The sequence below is a fragment of the Symphalangus syndactylus genome, chromosome 16 (assembly GCF_028878055.3).
Source record: "Symphalangus syndactylus isolate Jambi chromosome 16, NHGRI_mSymSyn1-v2.1_pri, whole genome shotgun sequence".
Taxonomy (NCBI): Eukaryota; Metazoa; Chordata; class Mammalia; order Primates; family Hylobatidae; genus Symphalangus; species Symphalangus syndactylus.
Genome location: NC_072438.2, coordinates 54,694,359 through 54,712,006, shown reverse-complemented (window position 1 = coordinate 54,712,006; position 17,648 = coordinate 54,694,359). Strand labels below are relative to the sequence as shown.

Genomic DNA, 17,648 nt, shown 5'->3' with positions numbered 1-17,648 from the left:
ATTGCCCTCTGGCCACTATGGGATTCCTTGTACTACTGAATTTATAGGCCCTGAAGGGGGTCAGTATAGCTGGGGTGATTATCCTGATTAACAGAGGAAAATTCGGTTGGTGCTTCACAATTATGGCAAAGAGGACTTTGTTTAAAAATTAGGGAATGCATTAGCTTTATTTCTTAATATTCTTAATAGTCCTGGTCAATGGAAAACTGTAGCAACCCCACAAAGACAAGACTAAACAAAAACCCAAATCCTACAGGAATGAATATTTGGGCACCTCCTCCAGCCAAGGTGTTGGCAGTGGCAAAGGGGAAATGGAATGGATAATGGAAGTGGGCATACATGATTTCCTCTTGAGGATGGGCTGAGCGCGGTGACTCATGCCTGTAATCCCAGCACTTTGGGAGGCCAAGGTGGGCGGATCACTTGAGGTCAGGGGTCTGAGACTACCCTGGCCAACATGGTGAAATCCCATCTCTACTAAAAACTACAAAAAATTAGCTGGGTGTGCTGGCACATGCCTGTAATCCCAGCTACTCAGGAGGCTGAGGCAGGAGAATCACTTGAACCTGGGAGGTAGAGGAGGTTGCAATGAACCAAGATAGCACCACTGCACTCCAGCCTGGCCGACGCAGTGAGACTCTGTCCAAAAAAAAAAGAAACAAAAAATGGATGCTGAGGGATGGACAGCGCTGGATGTTTCCTGTCTGCCTCTCTCCCTGCTGGTCCACTCTCTGCCTTTCGCCAGCCTGCTCTTTGCTCCTGTGTGATTTACATACAACCATCTGGCTTCCTGCTGGGTTAGGCCAAGGGAGAGCCCAACAAGGAGGGAGCAAGGAGAGTGGAGTAAGGATATTTATCCTCCTGATTTTCTTGCTATGAAGTGGGCTGTGTCCTTGGATGGATGATACGTGCTCTTTTCCAGGTGGCCTGGGCCACAGATACCCTCTCCTTCTAGGTTCTGTTAACCTTCCCTTCCCTCCTCACTTGGTTAGGTGTGGTGATGGCTCAGCTCTGGATTCCTGCACTATTCTTGTAGTTTTACTACACTCTGCCTACATCTCTATACTTCCTTTTATAAATAAATCCTTCTCAACATATCCCAGTTTGAGTATGCCTTCTGATTCTTTTTGGGATCCTGACTGATAATACTTACCTTTATGATCCAGGGACTTTAAAAGATGTTATCTGATTGATGCTTCACCACGATCCTATTATAATCAACCTTCTTGATTACCCTCTTACCGTATACCTGGTATTGGTCTGGGTGTTTTACATGAATCGATTCAATTAGTCCTCACCGTTGGCTTATGTGTTAGGCATCCTATTATTCTCATTTTACAGACGAGGAAACTGAAGCACAGAACATTTACTAGTTTACTCAAAGTCACAAAGTTAGACATCTATAGGGCTTCTCAAAGGGAGTACATACTATTTACCTCACTTTACAGTTAGGAAAACTATGACTTAGAGAAGTAAAGGGACTTATCCAAGATGTAGTCAGCCAGGTGACTAGCGTTAAACCCCAGGTCTGTCTCCCCTCAGAGTGAATGCTCACCTCTAAGGTACTCTGCTGCCTCCAGAATATTTTCAGATATCAATATGAGTATGAGCTGATGGGGAAATGTAGGTTCTATGAAAATAAAATATCCTTTTGAAATTCAAAATTTATTTATGGTTTCTTTTTTTTTTTTTTGACAGAGACTCACTCTGTCACCAGGGCTGGAGTGCAGTGATGCAATCTCAGCTCACTGCAGCCCCCATCTCCCAGGCTCAAGGGATCCTCCCACCTCAGCCTCCTGAGTATTGAAGACTACAGGCATGCACCACCATGCCTGGCTAATTTTTTAAAAATGTTTTTTGGGGTAGACATGGGGTTCTGCAATGTTGCCCAGGCTGATCTCGAACTCCTGGGCTCAAGCGATCTGCCTGCTTCAGCCTCCCAAGGTGCTGGGATTAGAGGCATGAGCCACTACCCTTGGCTTATTTATGGTCTTTAAAAAGGAAAATCATCTCACTTAAATCAAATAAAGATGAAGCTTGACAATGAAAGTCTAGGCATAACCTAGACTTACTAGCTAGTTCTTTCTTCAAATATTCAGTTTATCTTTAAACTTATTCCATAGTAAGAGCATATGTTTTATGGAATACTATGCAGCCATAAAAACAAATAAGTTCATCTCCTTTGCAGGGACATGGATGAAGCTGGAAGCCATCATTCTCAGCAAACTAACACAGGAACAGAAAGCCCAACACTGCATGTTCTCACTCATAAGTGGGAGTTGAACAATGAGAATTATATGGACACGGGGAGGGGAACATCACACACCGGGGCCTGTTGGGGGGTGGAAGGCAAGGGGAGGGAGAGCATTAGGACAAATACCTAATGCATGTGGGGCTTAAAACCTAGATGATGGTTTGATAGGTGCAGCAAACTACCACGGCACATATATATCTATGTAACAAACCTGCTTGTTCTGCACATGTATCCCAGAACTTAAAGTAAAATTAAAAAAAAAAAAAAAAAAGAAATACCAATACCTAGATTCGTCCCCAGATAGTCTAATTTTTTTGTTCTGGGGTATGCAGGGTATGACCTGCACACCAGAATATTTTTAAAGCTCCTCAGATAATTCTAACATGCAGCTAAGGTTTAGAACAATTTTTAATTACAATAAATAAATAAAAGAATAAATAAAATCCCACTGAAATGTTGGTGGAATTTTAAAAAACAGCCTATGTTTTAAACATTTTAATTTAAAAAATTATGACAGATCTAATTCAAAATCCCTGCTAACAGATCGCCTAGGAGAGCATCACTTTTGGAATCCTATTCTCTTGTACATTTGTTAGCGAATATTAGCCCTGACAAAGGTAAAAGAGAATACACTGGTCATTTATCACTCACAGACTGAGGAAATGCAAAAACCAGGCCAGAGAAGAAGAGCCTGAGAAGGGAAACCACACTGGCCAAGGTGCCAGAAACTTACTTTTTGCTTTAGTGACAGTTATTTGTCTTCCACTAGTGAAGGAAGGCACGATCGAGACTTTCATACGCTTTATAATAATTCGTATCACCCTTCCCTTGGAGACTCCCTCAATATCACGTACTCATGGCTTTCTAACAGCTGAGAAATGATCTGCTTTTCAGATAACACCATCCAGTCGGTTTTCTGTTGCTGCTGTTGCTGTTCAGTGCAGAAGCGGTAAGTCTACTTCCGAGGGCAATCTCTTGAAAATTAATTAATTCCGTTTCTTTATTACCTATGGAGTCACCATGTCTCCTTGCACCTGCTGTTCTCTCTACCTGGGAACCTTCTCCCATTTTCTCCCTGTTGAATGCCTATTTGTTTACAGGTCTAGGTCAAATGTCAGGTCTTCTGGGATCCTTTCCTGATCCTTTAGATTTAGTTGTTCATTCCATTGCATTCCCACCGTGTGCGGCATTGTTCTCCACTTAATTTTTATTTCATGTATGTTGTTTATAGGTCTGTGCTCCAATATGTAATTTTTCCCTTTAAGGTCAAGAATCCTATCTTAGTTATCTATCTCCCCAAAACTATCGGTGTATCTTATACTTTGGTGGCAGTAAATGACTCTGTAAGAATTAAATCCAAGGCAGCATGTTAACAGAAAAAGCTAACATTTAACAGGAGCGTCCTGTATATCAGATACTATGCTAAAAGATTTATGTTTATTAATTCATCCAGTTCTCAAAACCACCTACTTTTTTTTGTACAATCCCCATTTTACAGATGAGGAAATTGAGGATTAGAGAGGTTACATTGCCTACCCAAGGCCACACTATGAAATGGTGGAGCTGGGATTCAAACTCATGTTCCTAATCACTATACCATGTCTATTTATAACAAAAAGACACCATCAAATGAGGTAACGCATCTAAAATGACAAACACTGAGCAAGTTTTCATTACAATGATTATAATTTTATGACCCGAAGATGCACCAGACTCTACTGGGAATGTGACATGTTTTCTCAATTTTATTTTATGACAACTCTATGCTCTTAGCACCTCTAGTTCCTGGAGAAGGAAACTTAAGTTCTTAAAACTAGTAATTTGCCCAGGGAGATGGAGTTAGGAAGTCTTCTAAATGAAAATAGAGTTGGAAAGAGACCTGGATTTTTCTACTATTTCTGTGAAAATCTAGTGGATGTATAGATACCTTTTGTACAAATAATTATTTGTAACATGATTGCTTTTCAATATCAGACAAGTGAGAACACAGATAAGCCTGAGCACAGATGAAGAGCTTCCAGAAAAATACACCCAGCGTCGCAGGCCATGGCTCAGCCAATTGTCAAATAAGAAGAAAGTGAGTATCATTTTGACAGGCAAGAGAGGAATGGAGAAGGTTGTCTTTTTAGAGTCTTCATTCATGAGGTGCTGTTTGTTGCCCAGAATCTAGTATCATGCTTGGCATAAAATAAGTGCTCAGTAATTCGTGAAGGAATGTTCTAGAAGAAAGTAAAAGAAAAAGAAAAGACCAGTTAAAATAGGCTACTTATATTTAGAGGCAGAACTTGAAAATGGGCAATGAGTGGGAAAAAACATATTCTGGCTCTTGTCATTTTGAGGCTGAGATTAATTTTCTCTTCAGTGAGAAACAGCGTTCCTAGGAAGTATGGTAAACCCAAGCACAAACTGCCACCACATAAAAAGAAAAAGGCCATTTTTCTTCTTTTAAGGAGAAAAAAATCCTTAAAACAAAGTAAAACTATTGAAGAGGAGTACATCATCTTTTGAGAAGTTTGATATGAAAAAAATCCAGTAAAATGCTGGCAAGAGGACTTGTGATCTCAAAAGTGTACAAAATGATGAGTGTATTGCTGGATCCAAAAGGAGTTTTATAGTTAGTCCTTTTCTACATTTATCCCATCCTGGCTTCTGCCTTGGTGTAGCTGGATAAGAAAAGTGAGGCAGAAGGCAAATATGCTTTGTCCCTATATTTTTTAGTACAAATTATTAAAATGATAGTAAAACAACTCACTTCTTGGTTTTCACAGTCCAACACGGGCCGTGTGCAGCCGTCAAAACGAAAGCCACTGCCTCCCCTCCCACCCTCTGAGGTTGCTGAAGAGAAGATCCAAGTCAAGGCACTTTATGATTTTCTGCCCAGAGAACCCTGTAATTTAGCCTTAAGGAGAGCAGAAGAATACCTGATACTGGAGAAATACAATCCTCACTGGTGGAAGGCAAGAGACCGTTTGGGGTAAGACACTTACATGACTTAGTCAGTATCCAATTCTTCCAACACAAAGAAGACTATTTAGTGACTCAGGCTTTTAACTCTTTCCTCTGCATGAAGTGGAATCTGTCCCCTCTCCCCCAAGATATGTGAGAGAATGAGAGAACAGTGATTTCAGGCAGAGTCTCAGAACCAGATACACCTGGCTTCACATCCTCATGCTGCCGCTTACTGTTGTGTGTCCCTGGGCAAGTCACTTACCGTCTCTGAGTTTTTGTTTCTTTATTTGTACAATGGAAATAATAATTCTGACAATGTAGGTTCTTATTCTAATTTGTGCTTTCATTTGGGAATTTGGCGGTTTTTTCCTGTTAAGCTCTAAGGTAAGAAAGAAATAGTATTTTATTCACTTTTAAGTTTCTACAATGACTGGTTTTGAAAGCAAACGTTGCAGTCGCTGCTGAATTAGATTGGAAAGAAAAAAGACCCTGGGATGCAGACAGGTTTCATTGTGTCAATTGCAACGGATGGTTAATGCCTGACTGGAGTCCTGAGTTGAGAAAAATTCTGAGGAATATCTGGACTTCCTGAGAGAGAAGGCTGGCATTTATTTCTGGTATTTGCCAAGATTTGGAGATTTTTAGTATCTAAGTATTACAAGCATGTAAATTACATACCTCTCCAACTACATTTTCTCGATGATGTGGCTCTCTTCACAGTTCTCAACATGTGATGGAGACTTTTCAGCGGAAAAAGAGGCATTAGTAGGTTCAGGACTGTGTAATTAGCCACACCTGCGGGTATACTGTTGTCATGCCTCGGACTTAAAAATTGAATTTTTTATTTCACTGTAAGTGAATAGAGTTTTTAAAAAAATATAATATGCACACATTAATGTCAAAATTCTGCTTTGCCTCTACCTCCAAACCCAAGTGTCTTCCCAAAAGTAAATACTATTATCCATTTTCAGATTATTTTCAATGCACTTACATGCACATATCAAAATATATGGTCTTGTTTGTAGAATTCATTTACCTAAATCTTATCATACTTTACGCATGATTCTGCAACTTACTTTTATTTCTCAATAATATGTCTTGGAGATCTTTTTGTAATTTCAAATGTTGGTTAAGGATAGGAAAAGTGAAACTTCTACCATGCTGATAGGTGCGTAAGTTGGTATATCTTCCTCTGAGGACAATTTGTTGCATATCCTGAAAGATGCACATATCCTGTGACTTAGCAATTCCGCTCTTTGCTATCTATCTTTGAGAAATATTCTTCTGTACAAGAAGGCTTGTTCAAGGATTTGTTTACAGCACTGCTTCTACTAGCGAAGTAGCTAAACTAGAATACCTATATTATGGAATACTCCTCAGCAATTGAAAAGAATGAAGTCAATGTCTTTGTAATTGCTGTGTTTTTAACATAGTCACTATGATACCAGATGATCATTTAAGTGCCCCCTTTTCTCTCTGAAAAGATTGTGGGGTCATAAAACCTCTTAAACTACTCACATTACAAGTTGGGATCTTAATACATTTCTTGTACAGAGATTTTTGTTGAGTTAGAATTAAAAAAACTTTTTTTCTCCTTTTAACAATTTAATCAGTAAAATGAATTTGATTTCCCCCTACATCCTTGAGGTTTTAAAAGGTTTGTTGCCATGATAATGCCACAAACATGCCAAACATTTTGATTTTTGCTTTTTCTTTTGTTGTAGGAATGAAGGCTTAATCCCAAGCAACTATGTGACTGAAAACAAAATAACTAATTTAGAAATATATGAGTAAGTCTTCTCCAAAATATAACCTATGAAAATCAGGGACATTTTGGCAGCTTGTAAGTATAGATACTGTTTTGGGTCTGTAGAAGGAAGAGAAAGTAACACATTTGACAGCATTAATAATAAAGAGACGTTTGATCCTTATCATGGTTGATTCAGAAACTTCTTTTTCTTAAACTTATTTTTGTTCTGTTTTGTATAGCCACTTTTTCTGTTTTAACAGTGACAGACTGAAACCAAACACTCATCTGGCACTTATTTTACTATATATCTTAACTGGAAAATTTACTTTAAAAAATGACATTAAATTTTCAAGGAGTGGTAAATTGGACTTAACCATATAGATAAATTACTATATTTGGGCTTATGTTTTTATATGTTTTAGAAATAGCTGAAGATAAGAACTAGGCTAATGCTGTAGTTTGGAAGAACTGTTTGGCATGTTCACTAGAGTTCCGCCTGAAATCTATTTTTGTTACAATTACAGATTTGGAAGATGGAGGAAATCTTAGCAATCACTTTTTTAGCCCCTCATTTTGCAGATGAGAAGATTGATAGATTACAGGTAGAGAGCGGCAGAACTGAGACTAGTCATATTTTTTTATAAATTTAGATTTTCAATTTGAGCATCTCCCCCTACATTCATTCCGTTTGGGCACTCATCTTAAAATTAGCATATGCTTCCACCAGGTGGCAGTAGGTAATATGCATTGAGGCGTTAAGACAAGTGCTTCTCTGAGAACCAGGCAGCAAATACAATTGAATGAGAGAATCTCCTTGGTTGGTCTTGCTGCTAATAAAGCCCACCTGGAGGCCTAACTCAGTACATCTCTCCTAAAACAAATTCGAATTCAAAAACTTTGGTGAATAATGTAGACTTTATTGGAGGAGAGAAGGAGATGACTTCAGGACACATGACTCATCTTCATTACTCTATGAGATTTTTCCAGTAGCTATTTCTGTTCTCTCTCCAGTCACTCTTCTCAGCTCCATCATAGGGTCCCTTCTGTCATTTCCCACCTTCACTTGGCCTCGTGTCTCTATTGGAGCCATTTAGCCCTTCCCAAGATTCGAATCTCCAGTAAATCAAAGTCCTCAGGTGACTGAACCCACCTTCCTTAGAAAACAGTTCCAAAGTGCTCACCTCGGCAGAACATATACTAAAATTGGAATGATACAGAGAAGATTAGCATGGCAATTTTTAAAAACTGAAAACAAAAGAGGCCAGACATGGTGGCTTACGCCTGTAACCCTAGCACTTTGGGAGACTGAGGTGGGAGATTGCTGGAGCTCAGGAGTTCAAGACCGTCCTGGGCAACATAGTGAGACCCATCTCTATAAACAAAGGACAGAAAAAAAAAAAAAAAACAGTTCCACAGCTATCTATTCAAGAGCATGTCATCATGAGGTCTCACTGCTATCCTGAGCTGAAGCTGACCAACAAAAACAGGCCTCTTGCAAGGCCAGGTCAGAGATTTTGCATGTATTTACAGATATTATATGAAAATCTCTTGCTCAGAAAAATTAGAAAAATGAGACTTTTTTTCATATAATTTGGATTTTACAGGCGATTAAAGGAGACATTTGTGAAGGTAGCTAACACAGTGCCTGGTGGTTAGTGAATGGCCACTCACTACCTAGGAATGTTACTTTCCACCCTTTCGTTATTCATTACTTTGCTCATTGATTACCCTGTTTAGACAAGGCCTAGGCTCTGGCTATAACAACCTGTTTATACTGTGGATGTTGGATCATCTAAATTAAACTACTCTGGGGTTACAGCTGCTACCTCATTTCCTTGGGCCTTGATTTATATGTGTGTTTTTTTTTAAAAATCATCCTTTTTGGCCGGGCGCGGTGGCTCACGCTTGTAATCCCAGCACTTTGGGAGGCCGAGGCGGGCGGATCACGAGGTCAAGAGATCGAGACCACGGTGAAACCCCGTCTCTACTAAAAATACAAAAAATTAGCCGGGCGCGGTGGCGGGCGTCTGTAGTCCCAGCTACTCGGAGAGGCTGAGGCAGGAGAATGGCGTGAACCCGGGAGGCGGAGCTTGCAGTGAGCCGAGATCGTGCCACTGCACTCCAGCCTGGGCGACAGAGCGAGACTCCGTCTCAGAAAAAAAAAAAAAAAAAAAAAAATCATCCTTTTTAAAATGACTCAAATTATGAGAAAATCATTTTTCATTTTATTGCTGTTTTTAAAAACAGCTTTATTAATATGTAGATAAAATAGCTATCATTATTGATCACTGAAATTTATTGATCACTTACTATGTGCCAAGCACTGTTCTAATGACTGTACAAAAGTTACTGCCCTAGGTTGAAGTATAGAGCATGTGTATAGAAATGGGAGCAACCTGGGTCCAAATCCTGGCATCAGCACTGACTAGTGTGTTGGTTCTGGGCAGTTATCTGATGTCTCTAAACCTCTGAATGATCTGAAAAGCAGAGACAATAATACCTATTCTATCTATTACGTAATAAATGTTCAATACATTCTAGTGATTATTATTATTTCATGAACTATGAAACTAACAGAAAAAACATTTACAGTTTGGGCTACCTTGTCTAGTATTTACAGGCGTTCAACACTCCTTCGTTACTTCAGTCCTCAGATCACCTTATTTGTTCCATCTGTATTTATTGTACACTTACGATGTACCAGATACAACAACTTGAAATATACAGAGTTATGGAACTTACAGTTCTTGGGTAAAAACAGACATTAAACAACCCTAAGTCCACAAATAAATGTACAATTTTATTTATTTATTTATTTATTTATTTTTGAGATGGAGTCTCGCTCTGTCGCCCAGGCTGGAGTGCAGTGGCACGATCTCGGCTCACTGCAAGCTCCGCCTCCCGGGTTCACGCCATTCTCCTGCCTCAGCCTCTCCGAGTAGCTGGGACTACAGGCGCCCACCACCACGCCCGGCTAATTTTTTGTATTTTTAGTAGAGATGGGGTTTCACAGTGTTAGCCAGGATGATCTTAATCTCCTAACCTCGTGATCCGCCCGCCTCTACCTCCCAAAGTGCTGGGATTACAGGCGTGAGCCACCGCGCCTGGTCCATAAATGTACAATTTTAAATCTTAGTGTTATGACACACTGGAGCCTGGGGTGGGGGGTGGGGCGAGGGCGGCAGAGGGAGGGAGAGCATCAGGAAGAATAGCTAATGGATGCTGGGCTTAATCCTAGGTGATGAGTTGATCTGTGCAGCAAAGCACTGTGGCACACATCTACCTATGTAACAAACCTGAATATCCTGCACATGTACCCCGGAACTTAAAATAAAAGTTGAAGAAAAAATATAAAATAAACTGTAGTGTTTTGAAGGAACAGTATTGGACACTGTGGAAGAAAACAGGGCAGGGGATATAATTTAGATGGGGGATGTTGGGTTGGCTCTGAGGAAGTGAGGTCTAAAGGTGGTAGCAGGTAGTGTGTGTTGGGGGGAGGGTGGGGTATGGTGGAAGGAATGCTGTGTCAATGTGGAGTTCTGATATTTCAGGGGAACCTTTGTGCATAGAAAGATTTATGGCTACTTTAAATGAATATCCGAATTATCAACCTTACAATGTAAAAACCTAGTTTTCAGAAAGTCCTCAAATTCAACTTGTAAAATTTGGTATACTATATATAAATCTAAAGAAGTAAGAACAATCAGCTTAATTCCAACTCAACATACTAGATATCCTTAAACAATCAGTCCTATTTATAAGCTCAGTTAATTAAATTTTTGGAAACTTTTAATTTGCATTAATAAACTGAATAAATTCAGTTTTCTTCCAAAGTACTTCACATGCCTGACAGGGCAAATTTACAATTGTAATAAGCCCTATGCAAGTCTTTAAATGATCCTGGAAATCTAATAAACTAAACTTACAAATGTGGAAAATCAAGTTCTTTTAACTGTACAAATATCATTTTAAAAACAAGTCAAATTATCTTCAACTTCAGACAACAAGTTTAAAATTAATTATGCCCTTTAAATCAGAGGCAAAAATCTAATATGCCAGATTCTCTTAAAATAATAGATATTTTAAATACCAAACATATTGATTATTCCTGAACTTTACAGAAGCATGAGTTTCATTTATCTCATTATCTCTTCATGGAATTCTTAATCTTCTCACAGTTAGAAAGTCGTTTACTAAGAGAAGCAGATTTACCTTCTCAGATCTAATGGGGTTTCTAGATCAAAAATTCAAGAACACAATACCGTTTACTTATTGATCAGAAATCTAAGATTGGGACATGAGACCAGAGGTGTTCACATAACGTACAGGATGTTTCTACTCACCCATAGCTGGACGTGCTGGATTTAAAAAAAAATGTCAATAGGATTCCTGTCCCTAACTCCTTCATACACATCATTTGGTCTTAGTTGTAATCAGTGTTGTCTAGGTCTAAGAGTTGTGTAAGAGTTACAGTTTTACTTACATATTTAAAAAAAAAACCCTTCTAACTTTTATAATCTGATTCAAATAGATGAAATTCTAAAATACTGTGCTCTTGCCTCCTCTAGGTTCCATTCGTTCAATCTCTTTCCTGCCTGATAGAATTCCAAATTATTTTAAAAGATCTTGAATTTGTCACATACTTCTATCTGGCAATATTAGATTAAGTTTAAAACCTTCTTAAAAATCTTGTTTTTGAGTGCTTGCTTCGGCAGCACATATACTAAAAATTGGAACGATACAGAGAAGATTAGCATGTTCCCTGTGCAAGGATGACACACAAATGCATGAAGCATTAAAATTTTTTTTAAAGTCTTGTTTTGAAATGAAAGCCTTTCAATTTTCCTTTCTCTCTCTTTTGTTCTACCATTTTTTCTTTCTCCTTCCTGTACAACAAATTTTTTTTGCTTACTGACTAGGTATTATCATATCAAACTGTATGTTTAGCTTACAGTATTAGTTAATTTTGTTTACTGTGTGTACTTCTGATATTCTAAAGTCATTTAACTACATGTTTCATGCAGAGAAAAACAGCATGATTGGGGGCAGAAAAGGGGTTGGTGAATCTGAGGAAGGAAGTAATTCCGATGAGACTGAAGCTTAGTGAGTGAGGGGAGACTCAGGAGAGAGATGGGGTGGGAGGGGGTGTTAGAGGCAAGTTCATGTATTGGTTGTTCCATGTATTCTGTTTTTTGATTTTTTAAAAATTTTATTTTAGATCTAGAGGGTACACGTGCAAGTTTTTTTTTTTTTTTTTTTAACAACAGTATATTGTGTAATGATGGGTATTGAGTTTCTGGTGTACCCATCACCCAAATAGTGAACATTTTATCCAGTAAGTCATTTTTCAACTCTCACCCCTCTTCCATCCTCCCTGCTTTGAGAGTCCCCAGTGTCCATTATTTCCATCTCTATGGCTATGTGTTCCCCCTGTTATCTCCCACTTGTAAGTGAGAACATCTACTAACTACTGACTATACTATGACATAATATACTTAGGAGTGTCAGAAAAGTAAGAATAGGCTTTAATTTTTGGAAGGGGTAACAAAGCGCCTATAAAAGCATGTAAATAGGAAGTTTCTGAGAGGAAAGACAGAAATGAGTATTTTTTTAGTTTGTCTGTCAAAACTCAGTGTTTGTTCAAGATGATTTACCACATGCCTTTCATGGAAATTTACAAGAAGTTAAATCATTCATAATGATATACTAAGTCTATATTGGAAGCTGAATTGAGATATGATAGAATAAACTAGATATTGGCTTGAAAATAAAGTTATATTAAACTTAATTAACCCACAATAGTATATTATTATTATTATTATTTTTTTTTTTTTTTTGAGACGGAGTCTCGCTCTGTCGCCCAGGCTGGAGTGCAGTGGCGCGATCTCGGCTCACTGCAAGCTCCGCCTCCCGGGTTCACGCCATTCTCCTGCCTCAGCCTCTCCGAGTAGCTGGGACTACAGGCGCCCGCCACCACGCCCGGCTAATTTTTTTTGTATTTTTAGTAGAGACGGGGTTTCACCATGTTAGCCAGGATGGTCTCGATCTCCTGACCTCGTGATCTGCCCACCTCGGCCTCCCAAAGTGCTGGGATTACAAGCGTGAGCCACCGCGCCTGGCCATAGTATATTATTGTTTATCTGAATTTAACAAAACACTCAACTTCCTAAGCTCAGTTCTGAAGTAAGTTCTTAAAAATGAAGAAAATGCACTTTTTTCCTAAAAAAAAATTGAATATAAAATTTAAAAATCATTTTTATTGCTTTTACAGGTGGTACCATAGAAACATTACCAGAAATCAGGCAGAATGTCTATTGAGACAAGAGGTAATTCAATGTATTTGTGGACATTTTCAAAATTTCTGAGAAGTACTTACAAAGACTTTAACCAATGAGAAAAGTATATTATTTCTTGTCTTTTCTAGTCCTAAAATATCATTACATCCCAACTATATATTTTATGTGAAGTTGTAAACCAGATATATTTGTATTAGATCATGTTTTCCATCAACTTTCATTATAATTTCAGAAATATGTTTCTCCTGAAAGGGTTTCAGCTCCAACATGTGCAGACTCCTGCATTCACTCCATGGTGCATTCTGCCAGTGGAGTCTCTCTCTCTCTCTCTAATATATATTATCTATATTATTATCTATTAACATTATAATTAATTTAATAATAATATTGTATATTAATTGTAATATTAATTATATAATATAATTTTAATATAATTATAATTAATATAATATTAATATTAATAAATAATAATTAATAATATAATTAATTATAATACATTAATATAATATATAATATATAAAATAACCTATATATTATGTATAATATATTATATATATTATATGTATAATAAAATATAATATATAATATATATATTATATGTATAATAAAATATAATATATAATATATTATATATATTATATGTATAATAAAATATAATATATAATATATATATATTTTTGAGACATGGTCTTGCTCTGTCACCTGGGCTGAAGTGCAGTGGCTCGATCACAGCTGACTGAAGTCTTGACCTCCTGGGCTTAAAGCTATCCTCCCATCTCAGCCCTCCGAGTAGCTGGGACTACAGGCGTGCCACCATGCCTGGCTAGTGTCTTTGTATTTTTTATAGAGACAGGGTTTTGCCATGCTGCCCAACTGGTCTTGAACTACTGAGCTCAAGTGATCAGCCCTGCTTGGCCTCCCAAAGTGCTGAGATTACAGGTGTGAGCCACCACGCCCAGTCTGGAGTCCTGTATTTGAGTTGCTCATTATAACCTTTGCATCAAAGGCAATCAAGTATAAACTCGATCCTCAGGAACTTAGGTTAGACTCATTAAAAACACAAACAAAGAAAAATACATACTGCTGCAGTTTCTTTGTTCTTTGGAAACAAAGGAAAGAGTAGAATAGCCAAAATATGAAACTCAGATCAAAACTGCTCATTTAGGTCAAACCAAAACAAAGCTGCCTATAGTTTTAATTTCCAACTGTCAGTGAACATTAACTGTGGGTAAAAGTAGAGTCAGAACTAGAAGCTAGGTAAGAGTATGTGTCTCATTTTGCTCTGCTGTTGGATATTGAGGAAATCTAGAAATGCGAATGAGAAAGAATCAGTTCTGTAACTCAAAACTCAATGCCAGTAATGGCTCAGGGTACAATGAAGACCCACTTCATAGCAGGGGCTATAGGCAGAGAATGAGGGACACAGGCCCATCCTCAGGTCACCACGGATGGAGGTTGGACATGCCTCACTTGCTTGGAGGAAACTGAGTGTGGCAGAAAATATGCTATCTTCCTGGTGTGGTCACAGCAAATGGCCTTTTGTAAGGTGACATTAATAGGTCCAACATGGAGAAATAAAATGTTACGACAGAACGAGAGAAGGAAAGTCCCAGAGGAGGTCCACAGTTAGCACACTGGTCACAGGTAATCTGGCCCAAATCACTGGGCTGTGCAGATTCAGTGTAAGAGCTTCTGCATCTGACAAGAAGCCAGACAAGGCAAGGGTCTCACCTCTTTTCAGAGACTTGAACAGGGAATAATACACACAGGCTCACAATCCAGATATGGCAAATATTAAAATTTGGCCATGACATTTTAAAAATAAAGCATTACAGATACAGTTGAAGCCCACCCCCTTCATCTTTTTGGTCCTCTCTCATTCCCTAGAGGCAATCACAGTAGAAGGGTGTGTTCCTGTTTTGTCCATGTGTTTACATTTTGATCATATATGCATGCACATAAACAACCTAGAATGTTATTTTATTTATTTTACCATTTGACAGAAAGGAGATCATATGTACGTTGATTTTTTTAATTAAACATTATGTTTTCAAAGTTTGTCGATATGGGTACATGTACATCAAATACATTCCTTTAACTGTGTATTAGCGTATTTCATGATATGACTATATAAAATTGTATTCAATGTGGATAAACATTCAAAATGTTTCTGATTTGTTACTGTTACAAACAGTGCTGCAATGAATTTTCTTATAAATGTCATCTTGTACACAAGGGCGAGATGGAATTACGTGGTCACAGGGTATGTGCAGATTTAACATTATTAGATATTTTCAAAACATGATTCAAAATGGTTATACTAATTTACGCTCTTGTGGTGAATGAGATAAACTGGTTCCCAACATTCTTGCCAGCAGGTGGCAAGTAGTTTCACAGTTTTTTTCAATTCATTGGGTGAGAAATTATATACCTTCTCAAACATTTTCTTGATTACCAGTGCAATTGAGTTACTTTTGAAGTGTCTGTAGGCCAGTTGAGCTTACTCTTCAGTGACATGCCTGTCAATATTTTTTGTCCATTTTTCTATAGTGCTTGCCTTTTAAACTTGTAAGTCTATATTTAAAAAATACAGCTGGGGGCGGTGGCTTAAGCCTGTAATCCCAGCACTTTGGGAGGCCAAGGCGGGTGGATCACTTGAGGTCAGGAGTTCGAGACCAGCCTGGCCAACATGATGAAACCCCGTCTCTCCTGAAAATACAAAAATTAGCCAGGCATGGTGGCGGGCACCTCTAATCCCAGCTACTCAGGAGGCTGAGGCAGGAGAATCGCTTGAACCTGGGAGGTGGAGATTGCAGTGAGCCAAGATCACGCCACTGTACTCCAGCCTGGGTGACAGTGAGACTCCATCTCAAAAAAATAAATTAAAAAAATAAAAAATAAAAAAAGTAATATTTTGAATACTGATCTTTTTTGTCAGTTATATGTTGTAAATATATTCTTCTGGTTTCTGGCTTTTAGGAAAACTTTATATTGTTTTCTTGCATAGAATTTAAAAAGGTTAATGTGGTCACATTTCTCAAATTTTCGTTTATTATCTGTGCTTTTTTTTTTCTTAGTATAAGAAATTTTTCTTCCTCTTGAAGTAGTTAATGGATTTCTATCCTCTTTTAAATGTATTAAGGATTTGCTTTCCACATCTGGGTCTTTGTCAGAAATGAGTGTGTATGTGTGTATAAAGCATGGGATATTTAAAATATACATATTTTTTCTATGTATCTTAAAAACGTTTTTCTAATTTATATATTTTCTAATTTTTATTTTAAAAATACACCTGGATTAAATCTTACTTGTCATAAGGCATTTAAAATACATATTCTGGTTTGGGTTTCCTTATATTTTATTCAGCATTTATCCTGTTGTGTTCAAAAGGGACCCTGGCTTATAATTTTCTGTTCTCTTTGGTTTTAGTATAAAGGTTACATTAACATCATAAAATGAGTTAAGGGATGGGGCTTTGTCTCTCTTTCCAATCTCTGGAACAGTTTATATTGGTTGGTTAGCTACTATAACTGTCTTGTAACAGTCCAGATATGCTGCTTTTACAAACAGGTAGATACGTGACTACTGACTGAATTTCCTTTTCTTTTTGAAATGTTCGATAGTTTATATTTACCTAGAAAATTGCCTATTTTAAATTTATTTTCAAATTTATTGCACAAACAATTCATGGCAATATCCTATAATTTTTATTTATTTCATATTTCAATAGCGAATATGTTCATGTGGTTCAAAATCGAAAGGTTTTGGAAAGTTTTCTTCCATCTTGTCTGCAAGCCACTAATTTCCCTCCCACAGAAAAACTACTATTAGTTTATTTTGTGTCCTTTCCAAGATATTTAATACATACACAAGTAAGTTCAAATATATTTTCTTGTGTTGTTACTTTTACACAAACCATAGCATATTATATACATTTTTATATATATATTTTTTTACATAAGTATATATATTTAGAATCTTTCCACATCAGTACACAAAACGTGTCCTCCTTCATTTTATACCTGCAATGTGTTCCTTAGTTTGAGTGTATCACAATTTTTAAAACCAATTCTTCATTATGAAAATTAAACAGTATACATTTCTTGTGCTGTTGAAACAATGCTACCATCCATAACCTATACACATATCTTTTCCCATTTATATGGGTTTGTAGGATAAATCCTCAAAGGTGGAAATTCTGGGTCAAATGAAATATACATTTCTAATTTTAACAAGTATTGAAATGTCCTCAGTAGGAGTTGTATCAATTTATATGCCTACCAGAAATGTAAGCGAGTCTGTTTTCCCATAACCTTTTCAGCCGGCACTTTATAGAAAACATCTGGATCTTTGCTCTCTGACACCTCATCTCAGTGTGGATTTAATTTGCATTTCTCGT

General features: G+C 37.5%; 1 protein-coding gene, 1 non-coding gene and 1 pseudogene across 2 annotated transcripts in view; all 3 read left to right on the top strand.

Annotated features, from left to right (window-relative positions):
- The window catches only part of TXK (TXK tyrosine kinase), a 73,118-nt gene that overhangs the window by 20,072 nt on the left and 35,398 nt on the right, over positions 1–17,648 (top strand). Inside the window, exons 2-6 of the mRNA XM_055246739.2 lie at positions 3,149–3,203; positions 4,229–4,331; positions 5,023–5,228; positions 6,928–6,993; positions 13,225–13,279. Coding sequence (XP_055102714.1) covers positions 3,149–3,203; positions 4,229–4,331; positions 5,023–5,228; positions 6,928–6,993; positions 13,225–13,279 — 485 coding nt within the window. The remainder of the gene's footprint in view (positions 1–3,148; positions 3,204–4,228; positions 4,332–5,022; positions 5,229–6,927; positions 6,994–13,224; positions 13,280–17,648) is intronic.
- LOC129465139 (uncharacterized) lies at positions 8,127–8,186 on the top strand (annotated as a pseudogene).
- On the top strand, positions 11,653–11,760 carry LOC129465110 (U6 spliceosomal RNA). Its single transcript, XR_008651881.1, has one exon. It is a non-coding gene; the product is annotated as a U6 spliceosomal RNA (small nuclear RNA).